Source organism: Phyllobates terribilis, unplaced genomic scaffold (assembly GCF_046119375.1).
Source record: "Phyllobates terribilis strain yellow unplaced genomic scaffold, ASM4611937v1 Scaffold_2__4_contigs__length_985480577, whole genome shotgun sequence".
Lineage (NCBI taxonomy): Eukaryota > Metazoa > Chordata > Amphibia > Anura > Dendrobatidae > Phyllobates > Phyllobates terribilis.
In genome coordinates this window covers 642,425,169-642,448,288 of record NW_027362762.1, presented here as the reverse complement: position 1 = coordinate 642,448,288, position 23,120 = coordinate 642,425,169, and the positions used below count along the sequence as shown (strand labels likewise).

The following is a 23,120-nucleotide window of genomic DNA, read 5'->3' as shown; positions in this document are numbered from 1 at the left end:
AGCTGATGATGATCTTCATATGATGATGACTTGCCTAAAACAAGGAGGCGTATCTCTTATTGGTAAGAAGACTGCAATGACACGGGATGAGTACAGGAGATCCTTCATACGTCGCAACAAAAATCCAGATATAAACCAGAAGGCACACGCTTTACGTGTTCTTCAAAGCACACTGAAGGTGAGTGCAGAATACTCATAATCTATGATCAGTTACAGGTGCATCTCACTAAATTAGAATATCATCAAAAAGTTAGTTTATTTCAGTTCTTCAATACAAAAAGTGAAACTCGTATATTATATAGTCATTACACACAGAGTGATCTATTTCAAGTGTTTATTTCTGTTAATGTTGATGATTATGGCTTACAGCCAATGAAAACACAAAAGTCATTATCTCAGTAAATTAGAATACTTTATAACAACCTCTTGTAAAATGTTTTTAAAATCCAAAATGTATGTTCAGTAAATGCACTCAATACTTGGTCGGGGCTCCTTTTGCATCAATTACGGCATCAATGCGGCGTGCCATGGAGGCGATCAGCCTGTGGCACTGCTGAGGTGTTATGGAAGCCCAGGTTGCTTTGATAGCAGCCTTCAGCTCGTCTGCATTGTTGGATTTGGTGTCTCTCATCTTCCTCTAGACAATACCCCATAGATTCTATTGACGGCTGCGCTGACTTTGGTCTTGATTAAAACACAGTGGACCTACACCAGCAGATGACATGGCTCCCCACACCATCACTGATTGTGGAAACTTCACACTAGACCTCAAGCAGCTTGGATTGTATGCCTCTCCACTCTTCCTCCAGACTCTGGGACCTTCATTTCCAAATGAAAATTGGAACTCTGGGACCTTGCGGCGTATGTCAATGACAGCCTTCTGGACATCTGTCAAGTCAGCAGTCTTCCCCATGATTGTGGAACCTACTGAAATAGACTAAGGGACCTTTTTAAATGCTTAGGAAGCCTTTGCAGGTGTTTTTGTTAATTGTTCTAATTTACTGAGATAATGACTTTTGTGAGCAGGCGGGGGGGGGGGGGGGGGCGCCCACTCGTCGTCGGGCACCCTGCTGCCCTATGGCACCAGTGAGTGGAGGAGAGCAGTGTCAGCGCCCGTTCCCCCCCCCCCCCCCCGCTTGCTCAGGGCCCCGGCAGCCGGCACAATACTTACCCCTCCCCGTGCCTCCACAGCAGCTCCGGTCTCTTCCGCGTACTCTGACTGTGACGTCTCAGGTCAGAGGGTGCGGTGACGTTCTTCCACCGCGCTCTCTCCTGAGCCGTCACAGTGCAGAGTGGGAAGAGGCCGGCGATGCTGGAGCCCAGAGCTGAGCAGCGGCAGCAGATGAGAAGTGAGGTGAGTATTTGAGATATATATATTTTTTTAAATGTATGGGGGCATGGGGCATTATAAGGAAGGGGGGCTGTGACATCCTGCATGGGGGATTATAAGGGAGGGGGGGTGTGACATCCTGCATGGGGCATTATAAGGGGGTGTGACATCCTGCGTTGGGCATTATAAAGGGGGTGTGACATCCTGCATGGGGCATTATAAGGGGGTGTGACATCCTGCATGGGGCATTATAAAGGGGGTGTGACATCCTGCGTTCGGCATTATAAGGGGGGGGTGACATCCTGCGTTGGGCATTATAAGGGGGGGTGACATCCTGCATGGGGCATTATGTGGGGGGAACAGCCTGTATGGAGCGTTGTATGGGGGCCAGTATCCTGTATGGAGCATTTTATGGGGGCCAGTATCCTGTATGGAGCATTTTATGGGGCCCAGTATCCTGTATGGAGAATTTTATGGGGCCCAGTATCCTGTATGGAGCATTTTATGGGGCCCAGTATGCTTTATGGAGCCCAGTATCCTGTATGGAGCATCTTATGGGGCCCAGTATTCTGTATGGGGCATTTTATGGGGCCAGTATTCTGTATGGAGCATTTTATGGGGCCCAGTATTCTGTATGGAGCATTTTATGGGGGGCCAGTATTCTGTATGGAGCATTTTATGGGGGGCCAGTATCCTGTATGGAGCATTTTATGGGGGGCCAGTATCCTGTATGGAGCATTTTATGGGGGGCCAGTATCCTGTATGGAGCATTTTATGGGGCCAGTATCCTGTATGGAGCATTTTATGGGGCCAGTATCCTGTATGGAGCATTTTATGGGGCCAGTATCCTGTATGGAGCATTTTATGGAGCGATTTGCTGGTTTCTGAGCTATTGTGGAATTTACAATAGATATCTGTCATGTAATGTAAGAAGTGAAATCTTTGGTATTGTACTATATACAGGGTGGTCCAAAAGTAGGTGGACAGAAAATAATAACATTTATTTTAATTTATATATAAAATTATATTTACTAACACAAGCATAACATTGACAATTAAATTTTATTCTGAACAATAATACAAAAGCCCTTAAATTTTATCAGCGCAGGGGCTCAAACTGTTTTCCATTACAATTTGCACAGCTTTGAAGTTGCCTCTTACGCTTCAACAAACTTTTTTTTGCAGAAGTCTCTTTGGGTATTAATTTCTTGAAATGCATCTTATGTAATTTTTCAAATCACTGACACTTTTTGGTTTTCGACTATAAACTTTGTCCTTGAGTACTCCCCAAAAGAAAAAATCCATTGGGGTCAAGTCTGGTGAACGTGCCGGCCAATCAAGTGGGCCTCTTCGGCCAATCCATTTATTAGGAAATGTTTCACCAAGATACTCGTGGACTACTCTTGAATAATGTGGAGGGGCCCCATCTTGTTGGAAATAAAGGTCATTTGAATTAGGCTGTTGCTGTAACTGGGGAACAACTTGATTCATTAGAATTTTTAGATACTTATCTCCTGTGACTGTTCCATCAAAAAATATTGGTCCTAAAACACCAAAACTTGAAATACCACCCCAAACATTGACACCAGGCTCATTTAGTTGTTGTTCTAATGTTAAATGCATGTTCTCATTATACCAGTAAATACAATTATGTCTGTTAATATGGCCGGATAATTTTAAAGAAGCTTCATCACTCCACATATTCACTTTGCACCATGTTTGATAAATCTCCCCCTTCATAACCTTATTACACTTTCTGGCCACCTACTTTTGGACCACCCTGTATACCTATATTTCTCTGTGGTATCTGTGCATCATGAATCGTGGTATGTGTTAAAGGGGCCCACTGAGACTCTTTCGCCCAGGGCCCACAAAAACCTGGAGCCGACCCTGATTGCACTACCAACATATTGTGCCTGAAAGTTTCAATTAGTCTAGGATAAAAATGATTGCAGCAACTGATCAGCATGAGTGGAGTGATGACTTAATGACAATGATTTGTCATTTACTAGGCTTCTTGTTGTCCATTTGATAAACTCACAGTTTTATATGTTGCAGTTCTACCAGTTCTCTAAATGCTGAGCTCTGTATAACCCTGCCTACACCACTGATTGGCAGCTTCCTGGGTACACTGTGCATAGGCAGAAAGTTGCAAATCAGTAGTGGGGTGGTGTTATAAAGGAGGACTACATGGCAGCAGGATTGCTAGACCTCTAGTGATAAAACCCTACTGATTAAGACTATGATATTATTAAAACTACAGTATGCAGCCCAGTAAGTGACACATCACTGGAATTAGGATCTTTAACAATACATAACGATGCTCTCAGATTAGGTGACAAAAACCTCATGACCGATTCCCTTTTTAAGGCTGTTCTTATGGATAAAATCTAATGCTTGTGTGACCTAACAGTAGAAGGGGCTGTAATAAAAATTTTGACATGATAACAGAAATAACTAAACCCCGCTGTGAGTCCACTTTTCTTCATGTGCAAAATTATAGTAAATGGCCACCATGTACTTTTCCTCTGTGGTCTGCCTCTAGCTTCTTCTGGTAAGCTCAGCCATTTGCGGAGGCAGGAGCTGCTTCATGAATGATTATCTTGTGGATCCACTTTTAAAGAGCTGTCTCTGGGTAGCCAGCCTCCTAAAACCATAAATTCCTTAATGAACTCTGCGTTTTAATGATTATTCTCTGTCTTCCAGGCAAAGCTTTTGGAGTTGCAATCACTTAACCAAGTCCTGGAGAATCCAGACCTAGACTCTGCTGCATTTCAGAAATGGAAGTCTGATCATGAACATCTCTATGGCAGACTTGGAGAGAGTCCGCAGGCACAGCGAGCGGTTACTGGTAATAATAAGAGGGATAAAAGTAATCAGGACAGCAGAGAAAGTGAAGACAGTGACTGAGTATTATATACCGCCTGACCAATACTAAACAGTATCTGTGACTGTTCGTTTTTGTGATTTTACAGTTCATTCTCTGTTGATCAGGATTAGCCATAATAATTTTTAGTTGGATTATTGCATTTATCCTGCTCTAGCCCCCAGGGTCTTGCTTTGCAGATACCACACACCCGTCTGGACTTTCCTCTCCATGAATCAGTGCATCAGACCATACGGTCATTGAGTCTCATCTTTCTGATCTCAAGATCTTATGATTGACTTGGACTAGAGGGACACTTTACCAAAGAAGATGGTTGGGTGTAACTGGAATACACTGGACTACTGGAGTTTTATCTCTGAAGACCTGCCATATGCATAACTCATTGATCACAAACTAATTTATTTATAACATTATGAATTGATATCAAGCTGCGGTATCTGCTGTGTTATAAAGTGAATGTAAAGCCAGTGTTTTCATTCTTAACGGTTTAACATTTTTATCTTTAGCCAAAAGTATAGCCAATCTGTCATCAGACTGGGCTGCTCCTATGTAAAGGCAGTATAATATGGGGGACATTTTTGGTCTACCATTTTCTAAAACTGCACAAAAATTATTGTATCATTTGGCTAATAGGAGTAATCAAGGAATGTACTTGCAGTGGGGAAAAACAGTATTTAGTCAGCCACCAATTGTGTAAGTTCTCCCACTTAAGATGAGAGAGGCCTGTAATTGACATCATAGGTCGACCTCAACTATGAGAGACAAAATGAGAAAACAAATCCTGAAAATCACATTCTCTGATTTGGAAAGAATTTTTTTTTCAAATTTTGGTGGAAAATAAGTATTTTGGCCAATTGCAAACGAGCAAGGTAGTGAGAATAAATTCTTTATAAAATGGCAACAAGCTTCAATGAGATATGACATACTGTCAACTAATTCATTTTGTTGGCTTTTTTGTATGTACTTAATTATTAGTTACATTTTGAAGAAGTCTAGCTTTGATTTTGATCTATGAATAGATACATATCTGTTATACCAATTAAATATGTGATTAGAGTTGTTATAGTCCTAGTCTGTGTACGGCACCCTTACCTCTCTCTATGTAAAAGATTTGATGTATGTTATGTACAGTGGGGGAAAGAAAGTATTTAGTCAGCCACCAATTGTGTGAGTTCTCCCACAAGATGAGAGAGGCCTGTAATTGACATCATAGGTAGACCTCAACTATGAGAGACAAAATGAGAAAACAAATCCTGAAAATCACCTTGTCTGATTTGGAAAGAATTTTTTTTTCAAATTTTGGTGGAAAATAAGTATTTGGTCAATTACAAAAGTTCATCTCAATACTTTGTTACATATCCTTAATTGTCAATTACAGAGGTCAAACGTTTTCTGTAAGTCTTCACAAGGTTAGCACACACTTTTGCTGGTATGTTGGCCCATACCTCCATGCAGATCTCCTCTAGAGCAGTGATGTTTCTTATTTTGTCTCTCATAGTTGAGGTCTACCTATGACGTCAATTACAGGCCTCTCTCATCTTTTTAAGTGGGAGAACTTGCACAGTTGGTGGCTGACTAAATACTTTTTTTCCCCACTGTACATGTAGGTATGAGTCCCGTGTATTGATGACGGTAGCACAGCCTCCGTCTCTCCTTGCCAGTCCCGGTGATGACTGTGTGACTGCATACATGGCACACACAAGGAACGCTCCCTCCTTAATGACGCTGGACTCATAACTGTGTGTCCGCTGTATTCTTTGATCACTTTTATTAGCCAAATAGCACAGTTATTTTTGTGTCTTTTTAGCTTTTAGGAGTCTAGACCTGTCCTTTATGTTGTGCTTCCCCTACATAAAGAGTCTGAGTCTGAGTCTGAGTCTGAGTCTGAGTCTGAGTCTGAGTCTGAGTCTGAGTCTGAGTCTGAGTCTGAGTCTGAGTCTGAGTCTGAGTCTGAGTCTGAGTCAAATGGACCGACTCCTAAAATATATAATAAATTGGGTACAGTAGTTCAATGCAGCTTGTGGGGAATATTTTTTCATAAGAATTTGGGAAAGTTATGAACTGTCCTATAAATGTCTATCCTATCCCTGATCTAAGGGTCTAGACTTAGCTGAGATGAATCTGTGCTACAGTGAATTTATCACTTAAACATGAGCCATGTATGAGGGAGTCGGAGTCATGGAAATTGAGGAGTCGGAGTCGAAGGTTTGGGTTACCGACTCCACAGCCCCGGTTGTTTTGGTGATGTACAGGAAAATGGAAAGTTTCAACGTGTAATTATAGATATATTCATGGTTTCTATGCATTTTGTTCTTTCAATAGACATTGGTATATGTGTAATATCCATAAATACTTTGGCATGTTATATCACATTATATCTCTCCGTTGGCTTTGTTCGTTTCAAGATATTTAGAGTTGGCACTTATAAGGAGGCTGGCTAATGGCTTTTTTACAACAAGTAGTGTTCTACAAATATTATAGAACATACGATCATTAAGTGTGCTTATAACATATATCTATAATCTACAGGTGTATTCAAAGTGATAGTTTTTGACTCGCAGATAAACTAAAGGAAAATTTATTTTTTATAGATATATTTTTTTTTGTTCAAACATATCAGTTGCTTTTACATAATACAACCTTTTTATGTTTATATCTGGAAGGGGTTAATAAAAAAAAAAATATCCAAACTTTATTAGAATTACAATTGCTACTTTAATTGACATTAATTCCACAACAAAAACTGGGGATAATAAAACCTTAATAGTTATACACTACAGATATGTAAAGCAGACCCCCAGTTTCAGCTGTCAACCACTCCTATATCAAAGGAATAAATATAATCGCTGCCCTTTGTGACACATCTTAGAGTTTACTTAGTCTCTTATAGCTGCCTTTATTAACACAATGCGTAGCCTAGATTTATCCATAAAAGAATCCAGTAGCATAGTGATAATGGTCACATTGTTATCATGTGGCCATACATTTCTTATTGTTGCTTAGTACTGGCCAATATAACTCTGCCAAACAGTGTTGTCTGTGTCAATACCACAGGCCACTCTACTCAATAGATCATTTCCATGTTTCACTTGGTTGCATCTGACAGATCACACTAAAAATTGCTAGTATCTATCAATCTACCCTCAATTAGGCCTCAAATGATGTTAAATATTACAATTGTCCATGGTTGTCTGTTGCATTGTAGTCAAAATATACGTTAGTGCCTTTAAAGAGGTTGTCTGACCTTGGGGTAGAAATCTGCAGTCACTCAGACTACAGACTTGTGAAATTTCATAGCGTGCACGTTATGAGGATTCTCTGGTGTCGGGAGCAATGGGCCCGTGCTCACAAGTATGTGATTTCCATACATGCGATCACATGCCAACTACACTTGCATTGAGCAAAGCCGGACACGTCTAGTTGGAATGTGGCTAGAAGTAAGTAAATCGCATACTTGCGGTCATATGACCGTCTGGCGTCAGATAATCTTCATGGACTCTGTGTGAGCATTCACAAGTCTGCAGTCACATAGTGACTTCAGACTTGTACCCTAAAGCTGGACAACTTCTTTAATGAGGTACATTACACCAATCCTAATGATCAGGTAGTTTAATTTTCATTCAGATATATCTGTTCAGGTCTGCGGTCAGTGGCCTTTATTGTAGTGAGAACATTTAAGGAGAAGAACTGCTCAGCTGAGGAAGCGAATACTCTACATAAGCATGCAATTTAGGATTACCACATGCTTAAAATAGTAGACCAGTGCTTTTATTTTTTTTTTCATTCATTGTGTAACTAGCCAGCCTGTGTGTATAATTCTGTTAGAAAGGAACAACTAACTTAATGCCATCTGAAAGTTCTTCTTAAAACTGCATGGTATATTTCTCATCAGGTAAGTAATGTGTTATGGCAATTATGGGCATGATATGCTTTCATGTTCTCTGAAGAGTGACCGCAGAACTTCCTGTATGATGAAACTGCAAGGACTGTTCTACTGAAGTTCTCCACACATCATAGACAGAGGCTCCTTCCTATCACCGATAATGATGTCGACTTCACAGCTCCTGTTTTATTGCAGTGTAGGATATTACAGTTCTGCCCCCATACTGTCCACTTACAATATATTAGTTTATATGGGAGCATATAGAGGGAAGGCTAATCGCAGTGTCATTACAGCGGGCGAAGATGGTAATAGCTCTAGCAAACCGTGTGATGATGTATTGAAGCATCATGCGATTTATAGCAGAGCATAGAGGAAAACTGGAATGAAACTTATACAAAAAGTCATGCGTAAAAAATAATCAGTGTCCCTGAAAATGGTCCACCCACAAAACAAGCCCCCCCTTAGCTCTGTTAGCAGAAAAATAAAAAAAACTAACTTAGTGGTGATGCAAGCACAATTTTTTTTTTTTCTATAAAACTGTTTTTTTGTGTAAAAGCCGCAAAATCTAAAAAAATCTACTTAAATGTGGTATCACTGTAAGGGTATGTGCACACGATGCAGAAATGCTCAGGATTTTTTCCTGAGCATTTCTGCATCTCCCTGGCAGGAAAAAAGCATGCGGATTGTACATGCGGTTTCCTGCCAGGGACATGTGGAAATGAAGCGGTCTTCACTTGCATTTCCGCATGCGGGTTGACAAGCGCTTCCCAAGCGATTTTAGCATCACTTGGAAAGTGCTTGTCAACTTCACACTATATAAATCCATGCAGCCGGCATGGATTTATATAGTGTGTGAATGTCAAAAAATAAAAAATCAATATATACTTTACCCTCTGATGGCCCCCGGTGTCCTGCTTCGCTCGGTCCCGGCTACCGACAGTGAAGACTGAAGGACCTGCCGACGTCAGCGTCACGTGACCCGTCACATGACTCTGACGTCAGCGAAGGTCCTTCTTCATTCAACCGCGAAGTGCGGGGAACCAAGCAGGAGCACTGCGCCTGCCGTCAGAAGGTGAGTATATATATATATATTTTTTTTATTTTATTCTTTTTTTTTTTTAATGGTACCTGGGTCTGGATGAGAGTCCTCTCATCCACACCCGGGTACCATCCGCACATTAGACCGCATGAAAAGCACATCAACATATACAGTGATGCGTATTCCATGCGGTCTAATGCAAGTCAATGGCGCCAAAAAAGCAGCGTTTCCGCAAAATTAATTGACATGCTGCGGATTTTTGAGCGCAGCGTTTACGCTGCGGAAAAATCCGCATCATGGGCACAGCACATGCGGATTTCAATTGGGGAACATTGCTGCCTTTCTACCATGCGTTTTTCATGCGTTTCCGCGGCGTTCACGCAACTGCAAAAACGCCGCGGAAACGCATGAAAAACGCATCGTGTGAACTCAGTCTAATTCTACTGACCCGATGAATAAAACGGTCTATTCCCATTTACCACAGGGTGGACAGCATAAAAGATGACCCCTAAAAACAATTCCTGAATTGCTGTATTTTGCTTATTCTGCCTTCCAAAAAATCGAAACAGGAAGCGATAACATTTTTTTTTCTATACTCCAAAAGGGTACCAATAAAAACTTAAACTAATTCTGCAAAAAACAAGCCCTCACGTGACTGTCGGCAGAAAACTAGAAAAATTATAGCTTTCAAAATGTGGTGAAAAAACAAAATTTTTTGTGTGATATTATCAAAGCCTAAATAATTTATATAAATCTGACATTGCTATAATCATAGTGACGCAGAAGAATAAAGCCATCTTATCATTTATACCACACGGCGACCGGCATAAAATAAAACCAATTCTAGAAACGCTGCTGATTTGTTCATTGTCTCCCAAAGATCTCAATACGACTTTCTTCACATTTATTCTGCGCTCTACGCTGAGCACTTGCATCAGCGTTTGTGTGTGAATGACTTATTTCAGAGATTTAGACAGAGCCCATGATGTGACATTCACTACAATGAAGCAGATGGAGACACTTTGGACTCCATCTGCCCTATTATCCGTCGGTATCCATCTTTTTAGGAGCTATCGATGTCAGTCTTTTCAGAGGTGTATAAAACGGTTAACACGGAACAGAAGCCTGTTACAGAGTCCATAGTAACTCTGCCTCATTATAGTGAATTATGGGGGTCTAATCTGAATCATGTACTTCAGAGATTTCAATGGAAACCATAATGCAATTGCTCAGCGCAAAGCGCAATGTAAAGGAGAACTGACCTTTTACCCCCGCACCTTTTTCCGTTTTTGCATTTTCGTATTTTGCTCCCCTTCTTCCCAGAGCCATAACTTTTTTTTATTTTTCGGACAATATGGCCGTGTGAGGGCTTATTTTTGCCGGGCAAGTTGGAATTTTTTTTACCTTTTTCCAGTACACAATCTGGTAAAACCAATGGTGTCATTCAAAAGTACAAGTGTGGTGAAATTGCAAAACTGCAATTCCAGGTTTGTTTGTTTTTTTACCATGTTCACTAAATGCGAAAACTGGCCTGCCATTATGATTCTCCATGTCATTACGAGTTTGTAGATACCAAACATGTATAGCTTCATTTTTATTTAAGTGATGAAAAAAAATTCCAAAATTCATAAGAAAAAAAAAAAAAAAAGTTGCCATTTTTCCAAGACCTGTAGCGTCTCCACTTTTTGGGATCTTGGGCCGAGTGAGGCCTTATGTTTTGCGCACCGAGCTGACTTCTTTATTGATACCATTTTGGGGTAGTTACGATGTTTTGATTGCCCATTACTGCATTTTATTGCAGAAAAACGTAATTCTGGTGTTTTTCAATTTTTTTTTCTAGTTACGCCGTTTACTGATTGGATTAATTCTTTTCATACAGTTGTGCTCAAAGGTTTACACACCCCTGCAGAATTTTTCCGTTCTTGGCCTTGTTTCAGAGAATATGAATGATAACAAAAAAACTTTTTCTCCACTCATGGTTATTGGTTGGGTGAAGCCATTTATTGTCAAACTTCTGTGTTTTTCTCTTTTTAAATCTTCATGACAACCAAAAACATCCAAATGACCCTGATCAAAAGTTCACATACCCCAGTTCTTAATACATTAATTCCATGTATTGCCCCCTCTAACATCAATGACAACTTGAAGTCTTTTGTGGTAGTTGTGGACGAGGTTCTTTATTTTCTCAGATGGTAAAGCTGTCCATTCTTCTTGGCAAAAAGCCTCCAGTTCCTGTAAATTCCTGGGCTGTCTAGCATGAACTGCGCGCTTGAGATCTCCCCAGAGTGGCTCAATGATATTGAGGCCAGGAGACTGAGATGGCCACTCCAGAACCTTCACTTTGTTCTGCTATAGCCAATGACAGGTCGACTTGACCTTGTGTTTTGGATCGTTGTCATGTTGGAACGTCCAAGTACGTCCCATGTGCATCTTCAGATTGCTGATGAGTGCAAATTTGCCTCCAGTATTTGCTGATAGTGTGCTGCATTAATCTTTCCTTCAACTTTTACCAAGTTTCCTGTGCCTTTGCAGCTCACACATCCCCAAAACATCAGCGATCCACCTCCATGCTTTACTGTAGGAATGGTATTCCTTTCATCATAGTCCTTATTGACCTCTCTCCAAATGTAACATTTATGGTTGTGGCCAAAAAGTTCAATTTTGGTCTCTTCATTCCAAATTACCTTGTTCCAGAAGTTTTGAGTTTTGTTTCTGTGCTGTTTGGCTTATTGTAGGAGAGATACTCCATGGCATTTGCGCAGGAATGGCTTTCTTCTGGCGACTCAACCATGCAGCCCAGTTTTCTTCAAGTGTCTCCTTATTGTGCATCTTGAAACAGCCACACTGCTAGTTTTCAGAGAGTCCTGAATTTCAGCTGATGTTATTTGTGGGTTTTTCTTTGCATCCCGAACAATTTTCCTGGTAGTTTCGGCTGAAATTTTTGTTGGTCTACCTGACTATGGTTTGGTTTGGTTTTTTACAAAGCCACTGATTTTCCATTTGTTAATCAGTTTGAATGCTGCTGACTGGCATTATCAATTCCTTGGATATTTTTTTTGTATCCCTTTCCTGTGTTATCCAGTTCAACTACCTTTTCCCGTAGATCCGTTGACAATTCTTTTGCTTTCCCCATGACTCACAATACAGAAACGTCAGTGGCTGGATCCCAGAAACTCACTCAGCTATTAAACTAACACACTGATTACAAGCAAACAGATCACAGGTGAGGATGTTACCTTTAGTAGCCATTCAAACCCATTTGTGTCAAATTCTGTGCATGTTATCAGGCAAAAATCACCAGGGTATGTGAACTTTTTATCATGGTCATTTGGATGTTTTTGGCTGTCATTAAGATTTGAAAAGACAAAACACGGTAGTTTGACAATAAATTGCTTCACCCACCAATAACCATGAGTGAAGAAAAAGTTTTTTTGTTATCATTCATATTCTCTGAAACAAGGTCAAGAAAGTAAAAATTCTGCCTGGGTATGTAAACTTTTTGAGCACAACTGTATATTGATAGATCAGGCAATTCTGAACGAGACGATACCAAATGTGTATATTTGATTTTTTTTTTTTGGTTTTCTTTTGAATGGGGCGAAAGGGGGGTGATTTTTAAACTTTTTTTTTTTTTTTTAGATTTTTTTTTTATTTTTTAAAACATTTTTTTTTACTTCACACATGCTTCAATAGTCTCCATGGGAGACTAGAAGCTGTGATTGTCTGATCGCCTGTACTACACAGGTCCCCCTGCTCAAGAAGGCACATGTGCAGGAAGTTTGCCAATGAACACCTGGATGATTCTGTGAGTTATTGGGGGAAGGTGCTGTGGTCAGATGAGACAAAAATTGAGCTCTTTGGCAGTAACTCAACTTGCTGTGTTTGGAGGAAGAGAAATGCTGAATATGACCCAAAGAACACCGTCCCCACTGTCAAGCATGGAGGTGGAGACATTATGTTTTGAGGGTGTTTCTCTGCTAAGGGCACAGGACTACTTCACTGCATCAATGAGAGAATGGATGGAGCCAAGTACCATAAAATCCTGAGTGACAACCTACTTCCCTCCACCAGGACATTAAAAATGGGTTGTGGCTGGGTCTTCCAGCAAGACAATGACCCAAAACCTACAGCCAAGGAAACAAAGGAGTGGCTCAAAATGAAGCACATTAAGGTCATGGAGTGGCCTAGCCAGTCTCCAGACCTTAATCCCATAGAAAACTTATGGAGGGAGTTGAAGCTCTGAGTTGCCAAGCGACAGCCTCAAAATCTGAATGATTTAGAGATGATCTGCAAAGAGGAGTGGACCAAAATTCCTCCTGACATGTGCGCAAACCTCATCATCAACTACAAAAAACGTCTGACTGCTGTGCTTGCCAACAAGGGTTTTGCCACCAAGTATTAAGTGTTGTTTGACAGAGGGATCAAATACTTATTTCTCACTGCAAAATGCAAACAAATTTATCCAATTTATACAATGTGATTTTCTTTTTTGGATATTCTATCTCTCAATGTTAAAATTAACCTACCCTTAAAATTAGACGGTTCATGTCTTTGTCAGTGGGCAAACTTACAAAAACAGCAAGGGATCAAATACTTATTTCCTTCACTGTATGTGGGGTATTGGTGTACTTAGCAGAAATTGTATCCCACAATCTGTTGTACAATATCTCATGTTACAAAATGTGAAATTTGGGGCTACGACCCAATACTATAAAATCCTGTGAAGCACCTGTAGGTTCAAGATGATAATCACACCTATCTAACAATACCTTGAGGGGTTTCCAAAATGTAGTGTGGGGTTTCTGCTGTTTTGGCACCTTCAGGAGCTCTGCAAATGCAATATGGCATCTGCAATCTCTTCCAATAAAAATAGCGCTTCCTCCTCTCCAAGCCCTGCTGTGTGCCAAATACAGTAGTTTTTGATTATTTATGAGGTACCAGCAGCCTCGGGAGTAATTGAGTAACAAATTTTGGTTTCCATTTTCTTTTTTAACTTTGTGAAAAATATAAATTTGGTGCTAAAGCCAAATTTTGGAAAAAAACAAAACAAAACAAAAAAAAAAACCTTCCAGTTTGCATTAATTCCCTTGAAGCACATAACATGTTAACAAGCTTTTGTGAATGCGGTTTTGAATACTTTGAAGCGTAAAGTTTTTAAAATATGTTAGTGATTTTACTTAAATATATAGGCCCCTCAATGTCACTTCAAAAGTGAAGTGATCCTTAAATATATAGGTTTTGTAAATTTCCTTTAAAAATGCTGCCAATCTTTTAACCTTTCTGACATCCTAAAGAGAATGCTGATGTAAAGTAGACATATGGTAAATGTTATTTATTAACTATTTTGTAATATGACCATATGTTTTAAGAGCTTAAAAATGCTCAGGGCTCCATAGAAAATCCAGAGGAAAATGTAAGGTTTGTAAAAATTTTTACAATTTTTTCACATTTTTGTCAGGATTTGCATTAATGAAAATATCTAATATATATTGACCTAAATTTACTAAAAAAGTACAGTGTATTCTGAAAAAAAAAAAGTCTCAATCGCTGGGATATATAAAACTACTCCATAGTTATCACAAAGTGATACTGGTCAGAATTGAAAAATTTGAATCAAGTTGTAGCGTTTACAAGGTTTTATATTTTGCCATTTTGTTAATACTTTAAACCTTAATAAAAACAATTTGAACTACACCACGTTCAAAATTATTATGCAAATTGCATTTCTGTCAAAGATGTAATTTTTTGTTTTACAAATAAACTCATGGATGGCATTGTGTCTCAGGACTCTTTGGATCATTGCAATTAGAGATGAGCGTTGTTCTACTCGAACTGTTCGCCAATCTCAAATTCGAGCTGTTTTGGGCGGTGTTCGAGCCGGTCGGCGAACACGAACAATTTGAGAAAAATTCGGCTGTTCGAGGTTATGTTCGATAACTGTTCGTGCACCAAAATCATAACTGGATTTTTTCTCAGTAATGATGAAAATTAATGTTAATACGCAGTTTGAGTGTACAGCGGGGCGGGGGGAGGGGCAGGGGATGGATCTCTGCAGGAACAATGAAGATCTCCATTTTTTTTTCTCTTTCCCGCATTTGCAGTGGGGAGGTGCAATCTGTCAGCGCACACACGGAGCGAAGTGCTTTTTTTCACACAAGCAAGGGCATGTGTGATTGGCAGTGTATGTCACATGTCCTTGCCCTATAAGACCAAGCCATTTTCCCCGTCGCCACCATTTTCTCACTGCTGCAGCTGCGTGTTAGACGGCACCGCTGTTGCTGTGTGCGCTATACCTTGTTAATTTCAAGCCAATTTTCGCACAAATATACAGATAGCTTGGGAGTAGGGAATAGTTGTGATTGCAGTCCTTTTAAGGACTAGGTTACAGCATTTCCTACGACTTTTATCAGGCAGGTCTGTGCTCTTAAATAGATAGATTGTGGGAGTAAAGACTAATTGTAATTGGAGTCCTTTTCAGGACTAGGTTACATCAGTTCCTATCAGTTTTTGCCAGGCAGGTCTGTGCCAGTGCTGTGCAAGTTTTTTTCACAGCATTTGGCTGAATCTAGCAAAGCTAATCCTTTTTGGCCTATTGCAGAGTGTGTTAGTCAGTGGAGTAGCCTATCTGTGTTGCAAGATATACCACCTGTGTATAGAATACCAATTTTTTTTACTGCACCTAGTGAAGTAAAATCTTTTGGGCATAGCATCATTCTATTAGTCCATCTATACTGACCTCCATCAGGTTGCAAACTGAATATAATTTTTTTCTGCATCTAGCTCTGAAAAAATATTTGGGCTTCTAGCAGTGTGTGGGACTTGGTCTATTAGTCCATCTATACTGACCTCCATCAGGTTGCAAATTAAAAATAATTTTTTTCTGCATCTAGCTCTGAAAAAATATTTGGGCTTCTAGCAGTGTGTGGGACTTGGTCTATTAGTCCATCTATACTGACCTCCATCAGGTTGCAAATTAAAAATAATTTTTTTCTGCATCTAGCTCTGAAAAAATATTTGGGCTTCTAGCAGTGTGTGGGACTTGGTCTATTAGTCCATCTATACTGACCTCCATCAGGTTGCAAATTGAATAAAAAAATTTTCTGCATCTAGCTCTGAAAAAATATTTGGGCTTCTAGCGGTGTGTGGGACTTGGTCTATTAGTCCATCTATACTGACCTCCATCAGGTTGCAAATTAAAAATAATTTTTTTCTGCATCTAGCTCTGAAAAAATATTTGGGCTTCTAGCAGTGTGTGGGACTTGTTCTATTAGTCCTTCTATACTGACGTCCAGCAGGTTGCAAATTGAATATAATTTTTTTCTGCATCTAGCTCTGAAAAAATATTTGGGCTTCTAGCGGTGTGTGGGACTTGGTCTATTAGTCCATCTATACTGACCTCCATCAGGTTGCAAATTAAAAATAATTTTTTTCTGCATCTAGCTCTGAAAAAATATTTGGGCTTCTAGCAGTGTGTGGAACTTGGTCTATTAGTCCATCTATACTGACCTCCATCAGGTTGCAAATTAAAAATAATTTTTTTCTGCATCTAGCTCTGAAAAAATATTTGGGCTTCTAGCAGTGTGTGGGACTTGGTCTATTAGTCCATCTATACTGACCTCCATCAGGTTGCAAATTAAAAATAATTTTTTTCTGCATCTAACCCAGCCAATAGTTTTGGCCTAATACCACAGTTTGGCCACTCAGCTCTGCTCGGTTACCATCCATTGTTTTTTTGTGCAAACAACTCCAGAGTTGTGAATTAGTTAACCACCAAAATGAGTGGAAAAAGGCCTGCTGCTGGTGGAAAGGGGAATAGGCGTGTTGGGAAGGGGAAAAAAGGTTGTGTCCGTGGGGTAGGTGCAGAAGAAAGACCATCTTCCAGCCAAACTAAAATGTCTACTTCTTTTAGCGGACAATGTGATAAAATCCCTTTCTTACGGCCACGCCAATCGCTACAAATTCCAGATGAGGCACAAAAACAGCAGGTGCTTCAACGGATATCAAGTGCTCCTTTAAGTGGGCTCTCCTCCACATCAACTTCAACATCACAAATACTCCAGTCCTCAAAGGTGTCACCCAAATCGCACTTGCTTCCTCACAGCTCCCAAATCTCCAGCTGCCCGTCTGAGTATGAGGTAGAACAGATGGTTGAGTCTGCAGAGCTGTTTACTCATACTATAGCCTGGGAATCAGAGGTCGACTCCAGCGCTTCTGTGAATCCAGACGAGGAAATGATCTGCACTGATGCCCAGAATCTTTATGAGTCGGATCCAGGACCAGACGCAGAAGGTTCTGACCATAATGTAGACCCTCATTCCCAAACTGTAACTCCTGTTGGTGGAGACAATGAGGAAGACGATGATAAGACTCAAATACCTGATTGGAGCGACAACTTTAGTTTTTTGTCAGGGCAGGAACAGGTTGGCTCTGAGGACGACGGGTGTGATAACGCACAGGGTGATGATGATGAGGTCGGAGATCCCACTTACTGTCAACCCACAGTCAGCCAAGAGATGAGGTCAGCAGAGGAGGTGGAGGAAGATGCTAGTGACGACGAGGTCAGGTTGCGCCTTCCTGGACAGAGACGTAGTACTGGAAGCACGTCAACAACTGCATCCTCAAACACAACTCTGCCTCTCACCACAAGTCGTGGTGGCTCTTCAGGTCGCATGGGTGCTAAGCCTTGCATAGCCTGGGCATTTTTTCAGATCGATAAAGATGACCCAACTCGTGTTATCTGTAACATTTGTCAGCAAAAGCTAAGTAGAGGCCAAAAAATACATAGTTTGAGTACTTCATGCATGAACCGGCACATGGACATGAAGCATAAGTTGCAGTGGGAAGCTCCGTGTGCTACAATGCGGTCTAGCCTGCCGGGCCAACCACCGTCTGCCATATCTTGTGCATCCGCGGCCTCTTCATCCTCTGTGACTGGGGGGACAGCAGTCACACCTGTTTTGGGGCGCAGACCTGCCACCTCTTTACCCGCAACAGCCAGCGTGATTGGCAGGTCATCATTTTCTTTGGAGGTGGTAACACCAGCTGGTCTTGAGCGCTGTCCGACATCGATAGCACCACCTAACATGTCCGCCTGCATCTTCCTCACAGACCGGCAGTTTGCCGGGGACACCCTTATCAACCCCGTCTAAGCACAATAGCCAGCCCTCGGTCCCTCAGATGTGGACAAGTAAAAGACCATTTCCTCCTAGCCATGAGAAAGCTAAGAGGTTGAATTTCACCATCTGCAAGCTCTTGGCTACAGAAATGCTGCCTTTCCGCCTGGTGGACACAGAGGATTTTCGAGACCTTATGTCCGTCGCAGTGCCCCAGTACCAGATGCCCAGTCGGCACTACTTCTCAAAGAAAGGTGTGCCTGCGCTCCACCAGCATGTCGCACACAACATCACCGCTTCTTTGAGAAACTCTGTGTGTGACAGGATGCATTTCACCACAGACACTTGGACGAGTAGGCATGGACAGGGGCGTTACATGTCGCTGACTGGGCACTGGGTAACTATGGTGACAGCAGGACAAGGGGCTGCTGTCCAAGTCTTGCCGTCCCCACGAGTTGTGCGTCAATCCTCTTTATGTCATTTTTCCTCCACTGCTTCTGCCTCCTCAACCTCCTCTCGGTCTTCCACCTGCACCCAAAGCCTGTCTGGTCATGCCACAAGCTTTCTAACTGCGCAGAAGGGATCCTGCACACCTCCTTACTATGCTGGCAGTAGGGCTCAACGTCATCAGGCGGTTTTTACATTGAAATGTCTGGGAAATGTGAGTCACACAGCTGAGGAGTTGTGGTCAGCTCTGGAGAACCAATTTCATGAATGGTTGTCTCCACTGGACCTGAAACCAGGGAAGGCCGTGTGCCACAATGCTGCAAACCTGGGTGCGGCCCTTCGCCGGGGCAATGTCACACACGTGCCTTGTATGGCTCACGTGTTGAACCTGGTTGTCCAGCAATTTTTAGCCCACTATCCCAGACTAGATGGCCTTCTGCAGAGGGCACGGTCGCTGTGTGCTCACTTCCGCCGTTCGCATCCCGCAGCTCAGCGACTTACATCTCTACAGAAGTCGTTGGGCCTGCCACTTCACCGGCTAAAATGCGATGTGCCTACCCGGTGGAATTCAACTCTGCACATGTTGCAGCGACTGTGGCAGCACCGACAAGCCCTGGTGCAATACGTTCTGACGTATAGCCTGGGCCAACGAGATTCAGAGGTGGGGCAAATCACGCTGGAGGAGTGGTCTCAGATCAGGGACCTATGCACCCTTCTGCACAGTTTTGAAATGGCGACGAAGATGTTTAGTGCTGACGATGCCATTATCAGCATGACTATTCCGGTGATTTACATGCTGGAGCACATGTTAAACAGAATTCGGAGTCAGGTGGTGGCACAAGAGGAGGTGGAGGAAGTAGAGGAGGAGGAGTTGTATGCGGAAGGGCTAACATCTGCAAGGTCCAGACGGTCGGCAGCACCAAGGCGGCAGGCATGTGAGGGTGGGGGAGATGATTTTACCAGGGCGCATGGTAGCAGCCAAACTAGTGAGGAAGGTGCAGGAGCCCAGGAAGAAGTGGAGGACGAACTGATGGAAGACTCATCAGATGAGGGAGACCTTGATCACATTTCTGTTGTGCGAGGTTGGGGGGAGAGGACAGAGGAAGGAAGCATGATTGCTACCTCGCCACCAACACAACAGGGACTTGGTGCTCCTGGATGCGCAACACACATGAGTGCCTTCTTGCTGCACTACCTGCAACATGACCCTCGAATTGTGAGAATTAGAAATAATCCTGACTACTGGGTTGCCACACTGTTAGATCCCCGGTACAAAAGTAAATTTGCAGAAATTATTCCTGCCATAGAAAGGGATGCACGCATGCAGGAGTATCAGCAGAGACTGTTGCAGAATCTTACATGTGCTTTTCCACAAAATACCAGTGGTGCACGTAGTGAATCTCACAGTTCCAACTTGCCAACCGTGGGACCGTCAAGTGTTCAGCACTCAAACCGTAACAGAACCACAGTATCTGCTGGTAACATCAATTTTGCGGAATCATTTCACCACTTTTTTAGCCCATCCTTTGCAAGGCCACAGGAGACAAGAAGTCTGACACATAGTCAACGCCTAGAGACGATGGTACAGGAGTATCTCCAAGTAAACATTGAAGCCACGACTGTGTCACTGGACCCTTGCTCTTTTTGGGCTTCCAATCTGGATAAATGGCCGGAGCTAGCCACTTACGCCTTGGAGATCTTGTCATGCCCCGCAGCCAGCGTTCTGTCTGAACGTGTGTTCAGCGCTGCTGGTGGTGTGCTGACAGATAAGCGCATGCGGCTCTCCACTGATAATGTAGACAGACTCACGTTCATAAAGATGAACAAATCATGGATCCGAAACGACTTTTCTACCCCTGTGTCATCCTGGGGAGAGTAAAAGCTTGATGATTGGTTAAAATCACCCTACCAACCGTTTTAAGCTTTCAAATTACTAATCATGTTTATCTGTATCTTGACTGGAAAATAATTTGGGCTTTGTAGCAGTGTGCAGCACTGATCCTATTAGGCCATCTATAATAAGCTTCACCAGATTTAAAATTAAAAATAATTTTTAGCTGCATCTAGCCCGGAAAATAATTTTGGGGCTCCGAGATGCGCAAGACACATAAGTGCCTTCTTGCTGCACTACCTGCAGCATGACCCTCATATTGTCAGAATTCGAAGTAATCATGACTACTGGGTTGCCACACTCTTAGATCCCCCAAACTTTTCGATCAACCTTTTCATTTTAATAAAGACCAAAAAAATGGTCATTTTTGAAATTATAAGCATTAGCAGGTTGTTAGAAACTGAAATCAAACAGTTTTCAACTCAAAACTTTATTCTAGGTGATGTTACATTTTCACATAGGACCCCTTGTTCGAAAGGAGCTTCTGAACTCTCTCGTCCATTGAATTTGTCAGGTTTTGGATGGTTTCTGCTTCAATTGTTTTGCATGAGGACAGAATACCCTCCCAGAGCTGTTGCTTAGATGTGAACTGCCTCCCGCCATCATAGACACTCCTTTTAATGATGCTCCAAAGGTTCTGAATGGGGTAGAGGTCAGGGGAGCATGGGGGTCACACCATAAGTTTGTCCCCTTTTATGCCCATATCAGCCAGAGATGCAGATGTTTTATGTGCAGCATGAGATGGTGCATTATCATGCAGAAAAATGATCTTGCTGTGAAATACACGGTTCTTCTTCTTGAACCATGGCAGGAAGTGCTGTTTGAGAAAATCCACATACATTATGGAGTTCATCTTTAGCGCCTTCAGGGATCCTAAAGGGGCCGACAATCTCTCTCCCCATGATTCCAGCCCAAAACATTACTCCACCTCCTCCTTGTTGGCGCTGTAGCCGTGTTTGCATGGGGTGTCCATCAACCAGCCATCCTCCACTCCATTCATCTGGACCATCGAGCGCTGCACGGCACTCATCCGTGAACAAAACAGTTTTGAAATCAGTCTTCATGTAATGTTTGGCCCACTGGAGCCGTTTCTGCTTGTGTGAAGTGGATAGAGGAGGTCGACAGGATGGCATATGCACAGCTGCAAACCTCTGAAGGACCCTGCATCTTGTTGTTCGGGGGACGTTGGAGGCACAAGCAGCTTCAAAAGCTTGTCTGCTGCTATGACAAGGCTTTTTTGCCGCTGCTGTTTCAACCTGACGTAATTGCCTGTAGGAAAGAGTCCTCAATTTGCCCTTATCAGCACGCACACGTGTGTACTGTGAATCAGCTACATACTTCTTGATTGCCAAGACACTTCATCCTGATCATCGCACAATGTTGATTGTAGTCATGCCTTGACCTAAACACTCCACAATTTGTTGCTTCTCAGCAGCCGACACATCCTTTTTCTTTCCCATTTTGGCAGAAAATGTAGGCTGCTTAATAATGTGAGAGAGCCTTCTTAAGTAGTCTTGCCTTTCATTGGACACACCTGCCAAACTAATTAGCACAGGTGTCTGCAATTGCTTACAGTGATATAAAGAGCCCTGACACACATCACCATCAATGAGTTTAACTGACAAACAAACAAATTCTTCCCTTATCACTCCTAAACACTTTTTGCATAATAATTTGGAACGCGGTGTACATGTGCTTTTCCACAAAACACCAGTGGTTCACGTAGTGAATCTTACAGTTCTAACTTGCCAACCGTGGTCTGTATGGAATTGTTCAATAAAGGGCCCAAAATTAAGATAACATAGATGGGAGAGGTCTCTATGAATAGGAATTCCTAAGTATTTGATACCCTGTGAGGGCCAGGCAAAGGGAAAGTTGGACTGGATGGAATCCTATATGGATTTAGGGAGGGAGACATCGAGGGCCTCAGACTTCGCTGCATTGATTTTAAAATTTTACCATGTAACAAAGTGATCTATTTCAGCCATAACAGCAGGGATGGATATATGTGATTGAGTGATATATACTAGGACATCATCAGCAAATAGAGAGCACTTGTACTCGGTGCCTCCCACCTCAATCCACCTAATATTGGGGTTATGGCGAATTGATGAGAGCAGGTGCTCCGTCACTAGGATGTATAAGAGAGGGGACAGAGGACATCCCTGCCTTGTCCCATTGGTGATTGTGAAAGGTGATGAAAATGTTCTGACGCACCCCCTGGGCCTTGGGACACCCGGAGCCGGACCCTTTTTGGTGGATGCTGGTGGTTGTAGTCTTCGTGGCGGCGATCCGGTTCCGTGGCTCAGGGCGGTCAAACCAGTGGCGGAACTATTTATGTGGTTTTGATGTTTAAATGTCCGACTACGCCACCCGTGGATTGCGGTCAGAGTGAACCGCCGCTACAGGGCAGACCGCTAAGGCTGGTGTTGTGGGTGCAGCAGAGCGTAGCATAACTCCCCACGGGAGGAGTATAGCCTCAGGGCAGTGTATGCGGAGGATGGGGGTGATGGTGCAGGGCAGCAGCAGT

The 23,120-nt window shown here is 42.2% G+C and overlaps 1 protein-coding gene across 1 annotated transcript in view; it reads left to right on the top strand.

Annotated features, from left to right (window-relative positions):
- Positions 1-6,589, top strand: part of CNKSR1 (connector enhancer of kinase suppressor of Ras 1) — a 73,921-nt gene extending 67,332 nt beyond the window's left edge. Inside the window, exons 20-21 of the mRNA XM_073666628.1 lie at positions 3-178; positions 4,037-6,589. Of these exons, the coding sequence (XP_073522729.1) occupies positions 3-178; positions 4,037-4,240 (380 nt within the window). The 3' untranslated portion in view covers positions 4,241-6,589. The remainder of the gene's footprint in view (positions 1-2; positions 179-4,036) is intronic.
- Positions 6,590-23,120: the final 16,531 nt, after the last annotated feature.